At 40.4% G+C, this 19,400-nt stretch overlaps 1 protein-coding gene and 1 long non-coding RNA gene across 5 annotated transcripts in view; one reads left to right on the top strand and one right to left on the bottom strand.

Moving 5' to 3' along the window:
- Window positions 1-19,400, bottom strand: part of GLDN (gliomedin) — an 87,930-nt gene that overhangs the window by 13,887 nt on the left and 54,643 nt on the right. The window contains exon 2 of one of the 4 annotated variants that reach the window (XM_090148905.1): window positions 2,335-2,422. The exons of 1 other annotated variant lie outside the window; for it this stretch is intronic. Coding sequence is in view for 2 of the 3 variants with exons in the window: in XM_031616587.2 (XP_031472447.1) it covers window positions 1,211-1,501 (291 nt within the window). In the remaining variant the exon portion in view is untranslated. Of the gene's footprint in view, window positions 1-1,210; window positions 2,299-2,334; window positions 2,752-19,400 lie in introns of those variants that run through there. 2 more of the 4 variants (XM_090148903.1, XM_031616587.2) reach the window with 2 other exon arrangements.
- Window positions 1,518-4,388, top strand: LOC149916267 (uncharacterized). The gene is made up of 3 exons (XR_016470390.1): window positions 1,518-1,596; window positions 3,199-3,398; window positions 3,649-4,388. It is a non-coding gene; the product is annotated as an uncharacterized LOC149916267 (long non-coding RNA).

Raw genomic sequence — 19,400 nt, 5'->3', positions numbered from 1 at the left:
GAGCACATCTTAATTTGAACAGAGGAGGGGCACAAGTAGACAGTCTTGTCACATGCTGTTAAAACACACTTTGTGTCTCTCAGTTGAATTTGGAGAGCACAATAAAATTTGTTTGTTCCATACATGTAATTTAAACACAGAGGGGTGGCACATGTAGCTGCCAGTGTCACAACTATCCAACTCCACCAACAGCAAACAGTTTTAACAGCATTCCAATCCCTGTGAGGATCCGAACATTTTCTCCACTGATTTTATTTGTGAGTCACTCAGACTCAGAGAATCATAGAACCATTAAGGTTGGAATGACCACAAAGATCACCCAGTCCAGCCATCAACTCATCCCCACCATGTCACTCAGTGCTATATCCACCCTTTCCTTGAACACCACCAGGGACAGTGACTCCACCACTCCCTGAGCAGCCTGTGCACAGACACTCTTTCTGAGGAGAAATTGTTCCTAATATCCAGCTGGAACCTTCCCTGGCACAACTTGAGCCATTCCCTCTAGTCCCATTGCTGCTACCTGGGAGCAGAGGCTGACCCCACCTCACCACAACCTCCTTTCAGGCAGTTGCAGAGAGCAGTGAGGTTTCCCCTGCGCCTCCTCTTCTCCAGACTGACCCATCCCAGTTCCCTCAGCCGCTCCCCATAAGACCTGGCTCCAGAGCCTTCACAGCTTTGTTACCCTTCCCTGGATGCACTCCAGGGCCTCAATGTCTTTCTTGCAGAAGGGCCCAAACTGAACACAGCACTCGAGGTGCGGCCTCACCAGTGCCAGCGCACAGAGACCCGCAGCTCCTGCTGGCTGCGCTATCTCTGACACAAGCCAGGATGCCGCTGGCCTTTTTGGCCACCTGGGCACACTGCTGGCCCGCGTTCCACCACAGCCTGCTAACACCCCCACATCCTTTTCCTCCGTGCAGCTTTCAGCCCCAAGCCTGTAGTGGAGCACGGGGTCACTGTGACCAAATGCAGGACCCGGCACTCGGTGTTGTTGAAGTGCACGCAGTTAGCTTCAGCCCGGCGATCCAGGTCCCTCTGTAGCACCTTCATTCTCTCAGGCAGATCGACACAACTCGGCGTCACCCACCGTCTTACCGAGGGCGCACTCGATCCCCTCATCAACAAAGACATTACACGGGGCTGCTCTAAGCAGCATCAGACCGAACCACAGTGAGCGCGCGGTGCCGCAAGCGGCGCGCCGCCCTACCGGCACCATGGAGTAGGTGAGCATCATCAGCATCTCCTCGCTCTCGGCACGCACGTGCCCGCGGCGGCTCCTCCTGCTGCGGGCGGGGGGCGGATGGCCGGGCCCGGCTGAGCCCAGCGGGTCCCGCACGGAGCCGTTGGCCGCGGGGATCCGCGCCGCCTCCAACTCCCGCAGCGCCGCGCTCAGCTCCCGCCACTGCGCCAGCAGGAACAGCGTCCCCGCCGCGCTGAGCGCTGACAGCAGTCCCACGGCGGCCAGCACGCAGCGCAGAGCCCGGCCGCCCGCCTCCATCGTGCTGCGGCCCGGAGGCTCCGGACGGCGGGAGGGATTTATGGCCCCCGGAGCCGTGGGTCGCGGGATGGGCGGGGGGGAGTGGCGGCAGACCGGTAAGGGATACTGCGCGGTAAAACAAAGCTCCCCTTTACGTACTCACTGAGATTAGAAAAGACCTCTGAGATCGTCTAATCCAAACATCCACCCATCCCCACGTCCCTCAGTGCCACATTCACCCTTTTCTTGGACACCTCCAGGGAAACAGTGACCCCACCACCCCCTGGGCAGCCTTTGCCAATGCCCCACACCGCTCTTTCTGAGAAGAAAGTCCGCCTGACACCCGACCAGAACACACACAGCCGTTCTGCAGTGCCAGTGATCGTTCACTAAGAACACACGTCATTCACCAACACTCACATGCACCAACAGCACTACCTGCTGCTTCCGAAGTTCAAGTGTGGATGAACATTTTCCCAAAGTCTCCTTGCCAACCCCCCCTGTGAGCTGTGGGATATCTTTGATACAATACGTTCTGCTCCTAATTAATTCATAGTAAAAATAAGAAAATGAATTATTCAGTACTCTGTTGTGAGGAACATCACAGTTGGACTGAATGTGAAGACGTCATGAAGACCATGAAACTTAGAAGAACTCTGAGGAAGAGTTGTAGAAATGCTCTTTAAGAATGCTTAAAATTTAAACTTGAAGACAAACAGCTGTGCTTTCTCTCACTATTGCTGCTGTTTCAAATTGATCTCAGGAAATTCACAGCCCTCAGAGTGCCTGGTTCCCTGCAAGGAAGATCATCGTTCCATCTCATTCCATAATGACACATGAGACAAGAAAATTACCTCATGTACAAAGGAGTAGGGCTCACCAACATGCTCATCTCTCTCTAGGATGAATTGGCACCACGCAGTCTTACAAGTCTCATTTGCTCTGTAATACAGGATAACAGACATCTCTGGTAGCTCACATTGCAAATATCCTAACTTACGATTTAGCAACAGGTTGCACCATCTCAAACCCATTGTGCTCATCCATGGCACAGTGCGTTTTTCAGCTTTCTCTATCTTATAAAACAAAATCAGGAATCTAACCCCTTAATTAATTGATTACAATGCTTAAAATTTAACTTGGCTATTGAAAAAACATTAACCCTATAGGGATGGAACTGCAGTACATATGAAACACGTATTTAAATTTTGTTTCTATTAAACCTGTGAGGGGAAAAAGAAAAAGAAATACAACCTTACACAGAACTTCTCCTAAGTCATTATTTCCTAAGCAAGCTTTGTTTGTCATGACATAGATATTATAAAACTGGTTAGAATCTGTCATAGCAGCAAACTAAAGCATTTTTGTCTGAGAACATAAACAGAACTTCACTCCATCTGAATGCCTCCACACCCCCTCATCCTCTAGTACTCCCACTTCAGGGCTTTGATTTTTCATCTCCCTCTGTGTGTCCCATCCCAGTACAACACACCCAAATTCTTGGTCCATCCATTGTCACCAGCTGCAGCACAGCCCCATTCTTGATTCCTCTGTTCCTTCTCCATGATGAAAAGCAAGGGTCTGCAAGGGCAGAATGATGAACAGCAAAGCAGTATGAAGGTTTGAGAATGCTGCTTATAAAAACTGAAAAAGTACACTCAGTAATAATCTGCACCAGCACAATTATTCCTTTTATCCATTTGGTCCTTTTTTTCCAGGTAGGTCAGATAGATGCCAACAAGCAGCAGCTGAATTATTTGCTGGCATTTCAGGAAATTGTCATTCTTAAAGCATGTCCTACAGTAAGCATGCATCATACCTGACCTGCAAGAAGCGTGGCATATAGCAGTGATGTACATCAGCCCAACCTATGTGGGAAGTGGAACGAAACTATCAATGTACTGCATGCAGACTGCAGGTACAACATCACATTTATTCTTTGCACAATTCCAGCTCAGTCACACAGCTGAAATAAATTGCTAGAAGATAAAACATTGCTTTACCACGAGATATTTTTGCATCCAAATTACACGCTCTGTGTATAATAAAGAATATCACTTGATTATTCTGAGGCAGACAATGTATTCAGAGGGTGTCACACTGAAATAATGCTCCCACTGATGTTTCACTTTGCAAAAATTGTCATAACTGAAATCTCATCTCTTTAGGCAGCTCTCCCAAGATGAAGCACACTGCAGATTGGCACACTGCAGATTGGCACACTGCTTTCACTTGAATAACTAATGCTGAAAGATGGACTGAGTGCTGAGGGTGATACTCCACTAGACAGATAACCAAACTTCCTCCAATTATGACATTAAAATGATGCTAAAACAGACCATATCTGCATGAGCTCTATTAGAAAGAAGTTCACCTCTTTCCCTCATCTACTTAAAGACAGAAAAAAAAACCCTTAAAAGCTTTCATAGCCTCCCATGATAACTGATATTCCATTATATTCCTCTGAGACACTGGGTACTGGTAACTGCTGCAGCTATCTGCCCAGCATGGATATATTCAAGAAGGACAGAAACACCAAATGCTATAATGCCCTTTTCTCTTCATCTCTGCTATCACTGCTCAAATCATGCAACAGCCAAGCAGCTATGGAGTTCCTCCATTCAAATCATGGTTGCAATTCAGTATTGGCACTGAAGCGAACATTGTTTCACTGTAGCATCCAGACTCTGCACCAAACTTCATGGTTAACCTTGTCCTGCAGAACAGCCTCAGGCTCCTGTCAGTGACAGCTGCCAGATGCATTCTGCTCGCATTCTGCACCTACATTCCATACACATTGTAGCATATTGGATACAGAAGCTTCCCTTTAAAGGAGGGGGAAAAATGAAAAGGAAAAAAGTTAATTTTAAGAGTAAGAGGAAAATGAATTATACATAAAATAGTAGATAGAAGTATATTCATGATATAGCCCCCAGTACCACCATGATAGAGGGGCTGGATTAAGGATTAACCTCTTCAAGGTTCATTCCAACCCAAACTGTTCTATGATTGTAAGTGAAATTAATTTTAGGCTGAACAAATAGTATTTAATTAGATATGGTTAACAATTTGAAGCAGTATTTTATTTAATAGTTAAAAAAAAAAAAAAAAAAAAAAAAAAAAAAAAAAAAACCCTGCATGGAAAGGTTATGAATTGCTAGATGATTCTTAAATTACTAGCTAAAAAAGCTGGATCTATGTCCCAATCTCTTTAAGTGTCTGTTGTGCATTCCAGTGGCACAAGGATATAAAGCAACATACACCTTAAGTAGAACCCTTGATTTTAGGCAACCTCTACTTTAATACAGAGTTGTAAAAATAAATACACGTATACAGTGGAGTCCTGGTATATTTTGGAATATCTAGACACTGATCAAAGCAAACTAAGGACCAGTGAAAATCAACTTCTTACTAGGTCAGCCAAGCTGACTTTTAACATTCAGAACAAAATGCACAGATCTCAGCAAGCAGTGCAGCACAGAGAGCACTACCCAGTGGTGCCAGCAGCACAGCTCATTGCTGTGCAACAGCCATTGGCTGCTAAAGATGGCTTTCCCAGAAAAGTGTTCAGAACTCCTAAGTATGCTATAATGACCAAAGCTGAATCACAGAGAAGATGACTTGAGGAGCAAATTCACACGGAGCAATTCAAGCACCATTGCTACAATTGTTCAATGGTAATTTAAACTAGAGGAATAAAAGCAACTGAACAAATGGATGACAAATGGTAAGTGACTCAACAGATCTATCACATCCTCATCACAGCACTGCAATCTGAAGGCAATAAATGCCACTGCAGAAACCAGTAGTTCAGGAATTAAATACTGAATATTTATTACCAAACAAACTGTCAAACCCAACTTTTGTCTAGACTGAAAGCACCACACAAAACAATGTCTGCTAAAGGTATTCCAATAACGCATCTCCCAGCAGTAACTCCAGTTCTGAGTTGCAAACTATGGGCACTCACCTCACCCACTTCCCATGGATTTGCCATGGAAGCAGCGTGGATACACCACAGTGGCCTAAGGATATCAGATTAAATGAACAAAGAATAGCTGCAAATGAAGCAGAGCAGCCTTAAAGCTTCCTCTTTGCTTCAAAGATTTTCTTTCTGCACTACACTGGGTGTACACTGCATCCATCCCTCTGACTTCTTAGCACTATACACAGTGCAACCTTAGCAAAAGCTGATTACAGCTGCCTGTGTCTCTCACTAACTTGTACTCAAAGGACTGAACACAATCAGTGTTCTTCATAGTTTCCTCACAACATTCTGCCATTCAATTTATCTACCATTATGATCCACTGAAAATTAAAACCACATTTTCTTATCTGAGCGCTGACTCAATGGACGTATTGCTATACACACTGTAAGGACACATCCTAAGATTCTCTATAAAGCCAAGAGAGACAACTAGCACTATATGGCTTAACAAATTCATCCAGTGCCTCTTACAAAGGGACGTGGGGGCTGAGTTGCCAAGCAGCCTTCCAACTGTGGAACAAGATGAACCCCATTCCAGGAAAGATTGCTTTACCTCTCCTGCTAATAAAGCAAGCTCAGACATATGTGTCTGAAGTTAATGGACAATGTACCCACAGCAATATTACCTCTCCGGGAGCTCGGCATATTAGGATAGATCTTATTCAGACACATTTCATAAAAAATCATCTCTGTTTCAAAGGTTTTATCATCTCATCTCCAGGCAGCACACAACAGGAATGGGAAACAAGAAAAGAAGACTGAGGCAGAACGCTTTATTAGGTTTTTATTCTTAGATTTATTACACTTCAAGGAGTTTTTAAACATGAATCTTCTAAGCATACCATTTTCAGGAAAGCTGCTGTGTAACTTAGGCACAGAACGTACACTCATAACACTATTTTGAATATTTTGCCTTACTTTGGGAGAAGCTGTGGAAGGCACTGAGTTTAGCTGAGGGAGGAGAGGGCACATCACCCCCACAGCCACCCCGATACAAAGCCGTGCACTCCTTCATTTTCAGAAAAAGAAAAACGCAGTCTGTGCAGATCTGAAAATGGCACACGGCTGTGACACAACATTCAAATTGTTCTGGGAATACAGGATGGAGGGGGCACTGGCAGAATGCTCAGCTCCTTTACAGGCATTGTGGCTCCTGCCCACGTCTACAGCAATTTGGCACATTCTGTGTCTGGGAAGAATCCTCTCACATCACACTGTCTGAATTTTTATTCCTGGTCTCCACTGAAAAAAAGAAAACATCTGAAGATACCACAAAGTGATGAGAAATGCCACAAAGCGTAACCTGCCACAAAGCATTTCTAAGTAAACAAGATTGAGTCAGAAAAACTTTTAAGAAAAAAGCAATTTTATCAGAGTTTTGACGGGCTGGGTGCTGTGCTGCCTTGTGGGCACAGAGTCTCCTTGTCAGGAATTGGCTGGCAGCAACCACTGGCTCTGACAATATCCTCCATTGCAGTCAGACATGGTACTGAGAGGTACATTTTCCATGGCAGACAATGGAACAGCAGATTTGGGCAGCTGACCTCCAACCTTTCTGCTGTACAGCTTTTTCTACCAGAAGGCCTTTTAGCCTATATTATGCTAATGCAGAGTTTCCATAGAAGAGGAACCAGAGAGCCTAGCAAAGCTATCAGTTGTCATTCAGAACCAGCACTTACAGCTTAACAAAAAGAATATAAACTATGGATTTAATCTAAATAATGATAAATAAAGGAAACCGGCACAGCAACACAATTTATTTTGTTCTCTACTCATTCACTACCATTATACTTTCCAGCATACTGGCAGATCTGTAGGACATTCTAGAAACACTACAATGGACATCACAGCAAAACAGTTTAGAAATATTGGTAACTTGCCATTCCTTCTTAATTTTTGTCACCATGATGTGAAAGTGCATCCTCTGTCCACTTCTGTTCCTCCTTCTAAATCAAGATTTGGATCTTTGTGTCAACAATGACAGACAGCTCTAAAAAAAAAAAGTTCTCTCTTTGTTTTCCTTTTTTCCCCTCAGAAGCACTTTGTAAATCCCAATGCTCTTTTTTATTACTTGTCCTTTATTGAATTTATTTTTTTTTTCTCCTGAAGGTACATAAAGAGAAATCACATCAGAAACAAGAATGCCCCAAACGTTCAGCCCTTCCAGCTGCTTCCTTGATTCCCCACCTTTATTAGCACATGGTTATTTTTGCACTGGCACTTGGAAAGTTTTGCATTTTTTCTACATAAACTATTTTACATCAATAAAATCCTATTTCTTATAAGCGTGCCCTCCTTTTTTTTTTCTTCTTCTTCTTAAAACACATCAACTCCACAAGATGCAACATTTACTTTTTGCCTCATCAAACAGCATTACTGACACTGACCCAGGGCCTTGCATTCGCATCCTGCACTTCACAATGAAAGCAATGTATATATTGGTGTGCACACACCAGCAGCAAACAGAGATGTAATGGAAGCATTAATGTTTCACCGTAAAGCCTCAACATAATCACAGATGATTCAGAATTCTGACCTTTGCAGTCTACGAAAACTTCTGCTTTGTCTGCATTTCACAGTTTATCAGAAAGGACACAGAGTAAGTATACTTACCTCACATAACTTGAAGGCCCAAAATAATTTTAAAGATCACAGCATTTGGGAAATATTCTGAGTCGCACAATGGAGTCCCACAGAGCCCACAGCCAAGGAGCAATTACAGTTGTTTGACCACACATAACTGTTTTGCTTTTGCTAGCAGCTCCTGCAGACAACCACAGCTATTGCAGTGCTGCATAGCATGAGGCTGTAGTATTCCACCAAATGCTTCACATGCAGCATGATCACCACATTCCACAAAACTGGCTTCAGGCCTTACAAGGTGCAGCTAATACAGAAGCTTAGAACAATGTATTTCAACTCAGTCTGAATTGTTTTAAAGCAGAATTTCCAACCTGAAATTCTAATTAGCTTTAAGTTAGCTTCATTCATACCTTTATGGTTTGCAATACTATTATTTCTCCATAGACCACTTCAAAACATCTACTTCTATTTGCCAAAATAATGAAACAGAAAAAAAGAGGGAGAGAAGGAGAGGAGAATTAGAGAAAGGAAGAGAGGAAAAGGAGAGAAGAGAAAAAAACTAAAAGGTATCACAGCATTTTAAGAGAAACAGATCGGTCACAAAATTCTCCACATCCCGGACAGATATATGCAAGAATGTATGTAGCAGCAGAACACACTTTCTGAAAATCCATCTTCTTGCACAAGCTATCAATCCCATGCACAGAACCTACTTTTGCAAATCTGTCAGGCCTTCAAGCAGAGCAGGGCTGAGGAAGAAGTTAGGCACAGAGGGAACACTCTGAACCCTGCCCACTTCAGAGTGCATGCAGTCAGGGCAGCTCTCTTCGCAGAGCAATCGGTACCATTAGCAAAATAAGCAGCAGCACTTGAAGGAACAGTTAAAAGGATTCAGAACAACTGGAAGCGATAGGTCACATTTTCAGTTGATTGCTTTGTACCTTCTTTACAAGCTAAACTTGAGTACTGCGTATTTATATTCCACTACGGAAATACCTACAGTACCTTCAGTGCTGGAACTGTTCTGTTCCATAAGCACTCTTAAAATGTCTGCTTCCACTGCTGGCACTGCATGCACAAGAGGTTTGGCTACATTTTCCACTTAGCAAAAGTTTAACTTGCTTTTGGTTGGGTTTTTTTTTTTTTTTGAGGGGGGGGTGTGGAAGGGAGTTTGGTTGTTTGTTTGCTTTGACTTTTGGTGGAAATTGTCTCTAGCTGTTAAAAATAACAATGCTTAAAACTTCCTATAATTTATGCAAGTGACCACTGGAAAGGATTCTATGTGATACAACAGCAGTATGACAGAGTATGACTATCATAATCAAATAACAAAAATTTGCCTGAGAAAGGCAGGAGTGCTTTCCTGCCACTGGCACTGAAAGACAGCCAGTCCGTTCAAGCTGCTGAAGGGAGAAGGTGGGAGTCCAGCAGCCCTAATGGACCGGTGTGTCCTACCACACCTGGAGGGATCCCAATGAGTAGGAGAGCAGTGCCCTTACAGAACACAGAGCTTATCTGGCTGAACAACAAGGCCCTAGATCTCAGGAGTCCTGCAAGGTTCCAATCCCATCTTTCTCCTTTAAAAACAGGCCAAGTGGCTGGAATTAAAGTACAAAGAAAGCTCAGAGTGGCAGATAACCCCAAACCTCAACTCCTTGTGAATAACAAGAAATACTTGGAAAGCATGAACATTACTTCAAAGAAATTAAAACAGGGGAAAATGGTTTAAGTTCCACAGAATGTACTCTGTCTTCCTCGGTCCTTTCAAGTTCAAGCTCTCTATCACCTTTACTGCAGTCAGTCCATGGGCAAAGAGAAAAAAAATTTGAGACAGTGCTCCCAGTTTCTGCACATCCAGAAAGGGCAAAGTTTTCATACACCTCTTCCTTCTCCTGGCCAGCTGTAATTCCAACTCAGGAGTAGGAAAAAAAAGTAGCTAAGCTGAAGCTAACAAGCAGCAAGAAACTGTAGATGCCCAGAGAGTAGATTCAGAGTTTTTTGAGATGACACATCCACGACCTGTTCCTGTAATACTTCATTACAGCCGCTTCTGTGTGCGACAAGAACACATTGTCCCCATCTTCACAACCAGCTGCACTTCTTGAATTAACAAGTGTAAGCCTATCATAGTTTGAAGACCTGAACTTATGGATGTTTTTCTCCTATTAGTCTCTCAGCATGTTGTTAACTCTTTCCATTTTGGCTTACACTGGCTGTTTTTTAAAGCTGTTTTATCAGTTCTGATGTGGATAGAATGAGAAGAGCTTTGGGGAAAGTTACTGAAAAAATGCAGCTTACATTTTTACAAGGTTTACATCCTCTTATCAGGCAAGAGCAGTGCTTGATATAAGCTATCTAACGTCAGTTCCAAAAGGCAACAGCAATGTAATCCTGCAATAATATATTTTTTGCTTTTGTTTCAAGTATCTCAAAGCCCAGTGCTTCCACTTGGCCCTAACTCATGCAGGTAGACAGTTCTCTTCTAACAGCATTCTGGTTTTACATACTGCCACAGTGAATTACACATTTTGATCAGCAATTAAAATATTTATGCACCAAAGCCACCACCCTGTGTGTGCAGCCACTCCTGTAGGCTTAATGTTATGAGTTCGGGGCTACAACAACCCTAAAAGCCCACTGCCCCAATACAGCTACACACGTAAGTAGTCTTCACAGAAGGAATGGTTTTGGTACAGCATACAAACACCAACAAAGACCAAATGCAAGTGGCTCCTGAAGAAGCAGCAGTCATAAACAGTACTTTTACTAGTGAGTTTTTTTCTGCATTTGGTCCAGACAGACACAACAAATAAAATACTTCAAAAAACCAACAAACCACCTTCAAAGTCATCATCTTGCATCTATCTCAAGATGGTACAGAAACGCTTTCTGACTGTACTTGAAGGTACTATGAGCTCTTCCCAAAGCTTTTCTTTCCTTCAGCACCCTTTAAACACTTTTAAAGAACTTAGGTTCTGAGGACATATCCTGCAGCTAGGGGAAGCATGTGGAAGACTGCTTTAAGAACACTGCACTGAGCACACAGCGGTTTGATCGTTACATGTGATGTAATGATGCAATAGCAGCCACTCCATCTGCTCAGCAGCTATGCACAGCAGTGTTACAGCACGCTTGTGCACAGACCTTCTTTTTGCCATTTAAAGAGGCAGAGATATGAGAAGGAAGCCAAAAATCTTCACCAAATAGAGAATTTCACAGATTGAGCATGAGATATCCCCACGGCTTTTCCATTAAACAGAAACAGATGAAGCATCTGATTGCACAGGTACTCACAGTAGTCTTAGCTCTGTTAGTAGTATTTGATGATTAACTTGTTTAGGATAACAGGAAAGCAGTATATATGAGAGGTTAAGAGAAAAGGCCCAAGCAAAATGCCTTGATAAAAAGAGTGCATCATTCTTCCTGCAGAGCCTACAAAAGACAGACAGTCACTACAGCAAACACATGGATGGTGTGGGGAAAGGAGAGGGAAGTATTACTGCATTTGCCTACTGCTAATACTCTTCACCTAACCAATGATTTGGGCCAATCTTCAAGGTGCTGCACTGAGCTAGATGGTTCTTCAGCCATGCAATCACAGTCTGCATCCATACAGACATCTCTGTCTCCTTCTACCCTGAATAACATGTAGCAGATTAGGGACAGATGTACCAGAGACTATTCAGCCCTGCTGTAAGGACAGCATTTGCCTCATGCCCTACTGACTGCAATAGGATCATCAGGCCATAAAAAAAATTAAGCCCTAAGCCTTGCCCTATCCTACTAGTTTCACAGTACTGAAAGTAGTAATTTTGTACATAGTAATTTTGTCTTCACTGATTTAACTGATTTTCTTTCTATGCTGTTGCTAGATCTGACATGATCCCTTTTTATTAAAGCAACATTCTAACCAATGTTATCACATGAGCCACAGGGTCCCTGCAAGGATGTGAACTCCCATGCTCAACCATGGAGAGCATTTTGCATCCTCTTTTCACAAAAGTCTATTGTAAAATGTTTAGGGGGAAAAAAAAAGCCTTATTTTTATTGTATAAAACAGAACTTTGTTAATTCACTGAATGCCTACTCAGGCACTGAAGAATTTGCAGTATTTAACTATAGATCTTTGTAGTGAACAGCAAGTCCAATCATTCTGGTTGCATTATACAGAGTTCCGGGAATTCTTTGGCTTGAAAGAACTGAAATCCATTTTCTCTGGCATATGGAAATAATATTTGATTTAAAGATATATCCCACAGAAGTCAGTCTTGACAAAAACCAGTTTGAATGTAAACAAGCATTTTTACATTATTTAACCTTTCTCATGCTCTCTTCATGACCAATTAAAGTGTGGCATTGCTGCCGAACTATAATTCATGAACAAATTCTTCTCGTCACCAAGTAGATATAAAGCTTTGACAGAAGGAGACCCAACAAAACATTACTAAAACGTTCCATTTTTAGAAATGAGCCCTTTTGATTAAACAAATGATTGTGGTACGAGGAATCAATAATTCCATTGTGTGGGAAACTAGCTAGATCTTCGACTCCCTTAAACCTCAAACAACTCATGCTAAGAAAGAATCTATAATGGTTTCACCTTCCTTATATTTACTTCTTGCTTTACCAAACATCTAATTCTGAGGCTTTTATAAATAACACGAAGAATTTGTTCTTTATTGGTTTATTCTTAGTATTTGCATATATAATAAAGAATATCTAGGGATATATGTGCTTCTAAATTGAGCTAATCTTTTTTTTTTTTTTTTTTTCCTGTTATTACTATGATTTAGAAATATGAAAGTAATACCTTCCAGAGCACTTTTTCCAATAGCTGTGGTATTCTCTAATGCTACAGACTGACATAACGTCTTATAAAACAAGTAAGCAAGTTCTGCACGAGTTATTTTTCTAAGTTACTAAAGCCAAAGTAACACTGCAATGAATAAATCTATTTAAAGCCACAGGAAAGGGCTGGAACTCTCTTTGGTAACTTTCTTATGCTAGTACATAAAGCTCTTTTCATTTGGTATCCATAGAATAATCCATCCTGTTCAAAACTGACAATTCATTTTAGTTTGTCTGCATTAACAATCTCTAAGTAGTATACCACGAAATAGATTAAAATCAGCCTCAAGATCTGGTTCTGCCAAAACATAGCTTACAAGTAGTAAGAACACAGAATTATCTTGTTAAAACAAAATTATATATATATATTAATGCCTGACTTTCCTTGAATTTTTAAGCAGGCTTAAAAATTGAAAACAGCTGTCATCTCCTTTGGAAATCAAAGAAATAGATTTTAACAAACACTCCTAGAACATAAGATAATGACCAAATCCTAATGCACAGAATTGTGATCAGCTCTAAATACAAGACACAATAGGATTGTTCACTAAAGTTCTGCCCATTTCTGCTTGTACTTTTGATTCCAAGAAAATTATATAGTGAAAGGAGTCTGCAAACAAGTCCCTGCATAACAAATAGATATGGAAGGGTGTGTGTACATGGAAAATGAACAAGAGTTCAGTTTTCAGACTGCAATTATTTTGACTTCTGATTGTATAAGCCGTGTAACTTCAATGAGGTTGCAGTCATGCCGGAAGCATTTCCCAATGAATCCAGTCCTTATTCTCCAAAAATGTCTGCATTCATTATTTATTTATTAATTTTAGAAAGGCTTCTCAGAAGAGATTTCACATTCATCAAAACTCTAGGCCTCTTCCAAGCTTCTCCTGAGTTAAAAATATTCTATCACAAGAACTATTGTGCATAAATCTTAAATACCTTTGTTCCAAGTGAGATCACAGCCGCTTACAATTAAGTCTCTTCTACTTGATGGGCCTTCTGACTAAAAGTGCTAGGATTTATTTTACTTATTTCTCTTACATGCTGATGCTAAAGCTTTGAATGAGTCCATAAAGAGAATGAAAACACTTTATGAGAAGTGTTTACTTGGCCTGACAGCAAGAGACAAGGATGATTAACATCTTCACACCACAGGACATGACTCGGTCTTGCTGAAAGCAGCCTTGAGTAACTGGGCTTTCTTAACTTGGCAGCACTGAGCAAAAAAATGACTTTGATCTATTTCTCAAAATACTCCATTGGAAATCATAGAAGTAAACTTCATAGAAGAGGCAGCTGAGTAAGAATTAGTCATAGCATAAATTGAGACCCTCAATTCAAACTTCTGTTGGTGTTTCAAACCAGTATCAGACACAACTACCTTATTCATACTTCCGAATTAGTCTCATCTTTTAATCACATCACCATCATTTTCTTGAACTCTGTTCTTTATTTCTGCTTCCTGCAACTGTTTAATGCAATTCTTAGAAACATTTAATCTTCATACACTACATTTATTCAAGTTGACCAAGGCTACAACTCTACGAAGCAGAGAATCCAGCTGTCAGTACACATATTAATTCTGAAGTGTTACTAGGCCAGCTGGGAATATAAAGGAAACGGTCTACACACAAATATGGAGGATAGCCATTACAATCTTTGTAGTGTTGATGCAGGATGGTATCTCATGAAATGTTATTTACAGTGTTGGCCATCTCAATATTAGAATGAAACACTTAACGTTCTCTTCCTTTCTGTTAGAAATCAGTAATAGATTGAAAAGCACCAGGCAGAAAAAAATTGGTATCATTTCTGATAATTGCACCTCCATTTAAATGCCACATCTATTTCCTTGGTATTTGAAGTCTTCCATTATGATTAAACTTTACTTTTCTGTTTTGCTATCCAGTCACAATTCTAATCAGTTCTAGACACGTGTATCTCTACTGCTGGCAGCTGATACACTGAGCTCTAGAGGTAAAATTACAAAATTCTCTTTTCAATAGCAATGGCCCCTGATCTATTACAAAAAACAAACTTCCATCTCTAAGCAACTGATCTCTTAGCAACAAGAAGCACCTGCATAAAAGATGCCACAGAGAGGGATCACCAGAAAACCTACTCAGATCTTTAAAAGAAGAACATCAGTAAGAAAGATAGCACTCTTCACTCACAAAATCCAGAGGAGGACACAGGTAATTTTTTAATTCCTATGCTGTATTTTCTTCAGACTGTGTGAATAGGACATTATAGAAACGTGTGTGTGATTTTTTAATTTTGTTTTTGTGGAGTAAGTATACTTTCAGCTGATTTGATTTGACTTTCTGTAATTAACTTTGTACAGATGATATGTTGTTGGTATCTAAATAGATTTTTTTGATTGGAAGATCTGCAGATTTTAAAGCAAATTCTTAGCATTAAAATAATAAACCGTTAAATATACGGACATTTTTCTACAAAGTTTCTTTTTAAAAAAGCAAGTACAACATTCGTGCTGAATAGTAATCCTTAGAAACTTTCCACCTCATTCAAACCTCCAAAGTGCTTCTACTGCATCAAGTACTATAACTTTTTAGTTCTTTTAGGTACAAACTCCAGTGATTTGTAAAAGAAAAACGAAAACATCCATTGCCTCTGTGATCTGTGATTTCACTTCACAATGGATAGAATTTTGCTCCATTCACTACACCTCACATAAAGATGCGAAGCATGACAAAGTTAAGGTATGACACATAGAAGAGAATGGATACTGACAACTGTTAAAGACAAATAGCAAGTTAACAGCTGGAGCTAACTTTCGTGTGCAAATTTGGAAAAAAAACGCATTTCCAGGTTTCATTGTCACAGGAGGGAAAAACTGAATGTATTAGTGAAGTTAAAAAAAATCATGAAGTGGAACAAGTCTGGAAATGGTTTGTTCTCTCATGATTTGCTCTAGCTTGGTAAGTGTTTGCTGTGGGGAAGTGCTATCTGAAAGTTATCTGCAAGGTAAATGGTTTGAGAGTATTGATACATACTTCTTAATCTTGCTGTTTCCTCAGAAACATAGATAATTTTCTTCCAGGTTACATACTTTGATAGAATAGTTGATATTTCTAGCCAGAAGTCATGAACTGAAGAGTTACTTTCTTTACACAGCAATCCCTTCTGTGTCAACTAACTTTCTGCTTATGTGGGTTAAAGTACATGCTAGCAATAGAAGTATCACAGCAGAGATTGTGGCACAAAGAACTGCCTTCAATCTGCCAAATGACAAACAAAGACACCTGCCTAGTAGTGACAGCAAACTGATAATATTTATATGCAAAAAAAAAAAAAATCCAAAACAAAAGCAACTCTTTATTGGTCTACTTTTGCACTCTCATAACAGATCTGAGGGAAAGCATGTTAGAGAAAACATTCTCTTGTCTAACTACAACTCATTTTTGGGTTTTGGATACAATCAGAGCTTCTGGTGTTCTAAGGAAACTTTTGAGGTAGAGAGGCAGTAATACAGAGTCTTACCAACATTGCAGAAGTTTGTTTCTCTCTGTACTTCTTTTCGATGGTGTACGTGCACTGACATCCTTATTCTGCTTCAGAAGGTGTATGTTCCAAACAAAACTCTTCTACTGTCTAATGTGGATAGTACTTTTCATAGACGTTATGTTAGTTCCTAAGCAACAACGAGACCCTTTGTGAAAGGTACAAGAACTAGCAAGTTATTTTTCCAAATCATGAGAGACTGCAATTAAAAACCCAGAGGAGGACATGGTCCAAAATTTAATTTCAGATCATTATTCTTCTGAAAGAAAAATCCCAATTCAAATAATTATAGATTATTCAGGAAGCAGAAACCTTTATTGTACAGTCAATTGGGCAGCACAGAGAGTACCTTGCCTCACACATCCACACTGTATAAATAGCTACAAGAAAATAGTACATACTGTCCAGAAATAGAGAGAGAACTCCTGAGCTGGATATGAGTTGACCACATCTTTGCTGAAATCACAACACCAAAAGCCCACTGTAGAAGCTTCAAATGGCTCCTCCATGACATCTACATGCTAGGTGTGATGGAACTTCCCAGCCACGCCAATTCTCCACCTACTTACTCAAACCCTAGAAATGGCTGAAAAAGGTAACTATATAAAGGTAATGCATATTTTAGCATATTTATACTTCTGCTGTTGTGAAAAAGAATTGATGGACTTTCAAGGGAACAAGACAACTCTCTGTATCAAGGTTTGTCCATGCCATGTATGTAGTACATTCAGTAATATCTACCTACTTTGGATTAACTCTTCCAAAGGAATGTAACTGAGCAACAAAAAAGGTGTATTCATTTTTGTGGTTCTTAGAATAAGTTCTACACTAAGGTGACCACTTTTACAGCAGTACTACAAATGACTTCTTATTCTACAGCTCAAATGTTAATTTATTATTTCACAATAAAGCCCACCATTTGAAGGCAGTGTTGAAATACTCATATGAACTCCTTCAGCGTGAGATCTATTAAAGGAATCTGATGTGCAGTCAGAGACAGTCTCATCCTATTTTAAGTGCTTTAGTCCCTATCCAGCAAAGATACTCATGTGCTTAAAAAAAAGCAAATACAACTATTTTATTTGTCAAAAGGTTCTGTGTTCCTTTTAAGCCACACCACCATCAGAAAACACTATAGTCCAACAGAAGCAGTTATTAAAAAAAGAAAAGTAATTGGTAGAGTTGATCCATGCCCTACGCTACATACATTTCAAAAGGGTTCACTTTAGATCTAAGCATTTTATGCCATTTGCAAGCCCACTTAAAGTTGGTATGCGTGAGACACAGATCTTGAGTACACTGCCTGATTTATTTGCATCAAAGATGACCCCAGTTTGCACGCTCTAAAGTTGCTCTGTAATAGGAAGAGAAGCAGAGCATGGTTTTCTATCAAAGCAAACAGATGAAATGAACTGAAACACCAGTGCAGAGATACTCTGAGCCACCGTCCTGCTGAGTGTCGCACACTGAGGGAACATCTGCAGAACAAATACGAGCAAACCACTGCAAGCAGCTACTTGCATGGAGAAGTCTGAAGCTTTATAGTCTGTATGAAATTGTCAGTCTTAACTGGGTGTGAACTGACAACATCTAGAATCAGCTACTAGTAAGAGAGGGAGGTGACAATGTTTTACATGGAAAACTTACTAGAACTGCATAATCCAACAGTTATTTTTGTGGCAAGTTGGTCTATTTAAAATTTCATTTCTGCAAACTGTTCAGTTAAACTTTAGTTAAACTGCTTTGAATGCTGTTATGGGGCACTAATATTTGGAGATTCATAACAAGCAGCAGATTCTTCCCTACATCCTGAAATACTGCTGAGGAAAGGATTCTAGGACTCGAGAATGGGTCTTCAAGAGTTTTCTGGTACTCCTACAAGGTCCTTCTCAAAATTATCAGTAAATTTCAGCACTGATTCCGTAAAATATTCTATTTTTCTATGAACTACATACACAGCTTGCCCTTCTATTAACATAGCCATTAAGCACCAAGGTGCAGTTGGAAGGATACATGATATCCTAGATAGATACATGGAACTCTTTACTGTGGAACCCTATCACTCACTGAAACACCTTTTGCAGAGAAAAGTGCTAAACAGAACCCAGAATTTTCTCACAGTATTTCAGTCAAGTCTTAAAGATCCATGATCTATAGGTCCCTCTGCTGGCAGGTGCTTCACAGCTATTAAGCTCTAAAATTACCTGTATGCATATCCAATTAATTTATGTCACAAAAGCATTTCCTTATGAGTTTCTTTCCCACTCTCTGACTTTAAAAGCTTCCTTCCAGCCCCTTCCCCCTATATGAGCAAAAATCAGAACCAACAAAACCCTCTTATCAGACACATACCTCACCCAGATGCAAGGAAAAGAAAACCACCCACAGAAGAGTTTAAGATCAAATGGCAAGAACAGTGAAAACTTCTTCCATGCACCTCAGCTGCGTTCCATTTCTGCTTACTATCAAAGTTTACTTACTGAATTTTCAGTTTTTCTTGAGTGATTTTCCTTATAGAAAATGAGTTTAAGCAGAACAAGTAGTTCAGCTGAAGTATTTGCAAGATGACTTTTCTATTGCCAAGCTGACTTTTCCACCAAAAAAATATTTAGAAATTCCAAACCTGGAAGTGTTTTTGGATCGTATTTATCAAAATGGGGCAAAGAATTTCTCAGTACAAGTAGTGTCAATTGCTTGTTTTAAATACTACAGGAGCCACATTTCCTAATGCTTCGTGACCTTCAGGCAGGTTCCGGGGTACAAAAGGGATTCAAATAAAAGAGTACCTTCAATGCCTTTCATTTACATAGCAGTCAGGTGCAGGATGTAAGAATGATAAATCTAATAGTGAGGTGTGCACTGATGTAGCTATCATATCATGGGGGGGGGGGGGGGGGGGGCAGATAAGACTATACTCTCACTAAAAAATTGTAAAATGAAGTCAGATCTAGAGAGAAAATAATAAAGAAGTGAACT

This window comes from Phasianus colchicus, chromosome 12, assembly GCF_987193195.1.
Source record: "Phasianus colchicus chromosome 12, bPhaCol1.hap1.1, whole genome shotgun sequence".
NCBI classification, from domain to species: domain Eukaryota; kingdom Metazoa; phylum Chordata; class Aves; order Galliformes; family Phasianidae; genus Phasianus; species Phasianus colchicus.
Note: the sequence above shows the minus strand (reverse complement) of the source record. Positions and strands in the feature narration are given on the sequence as shown.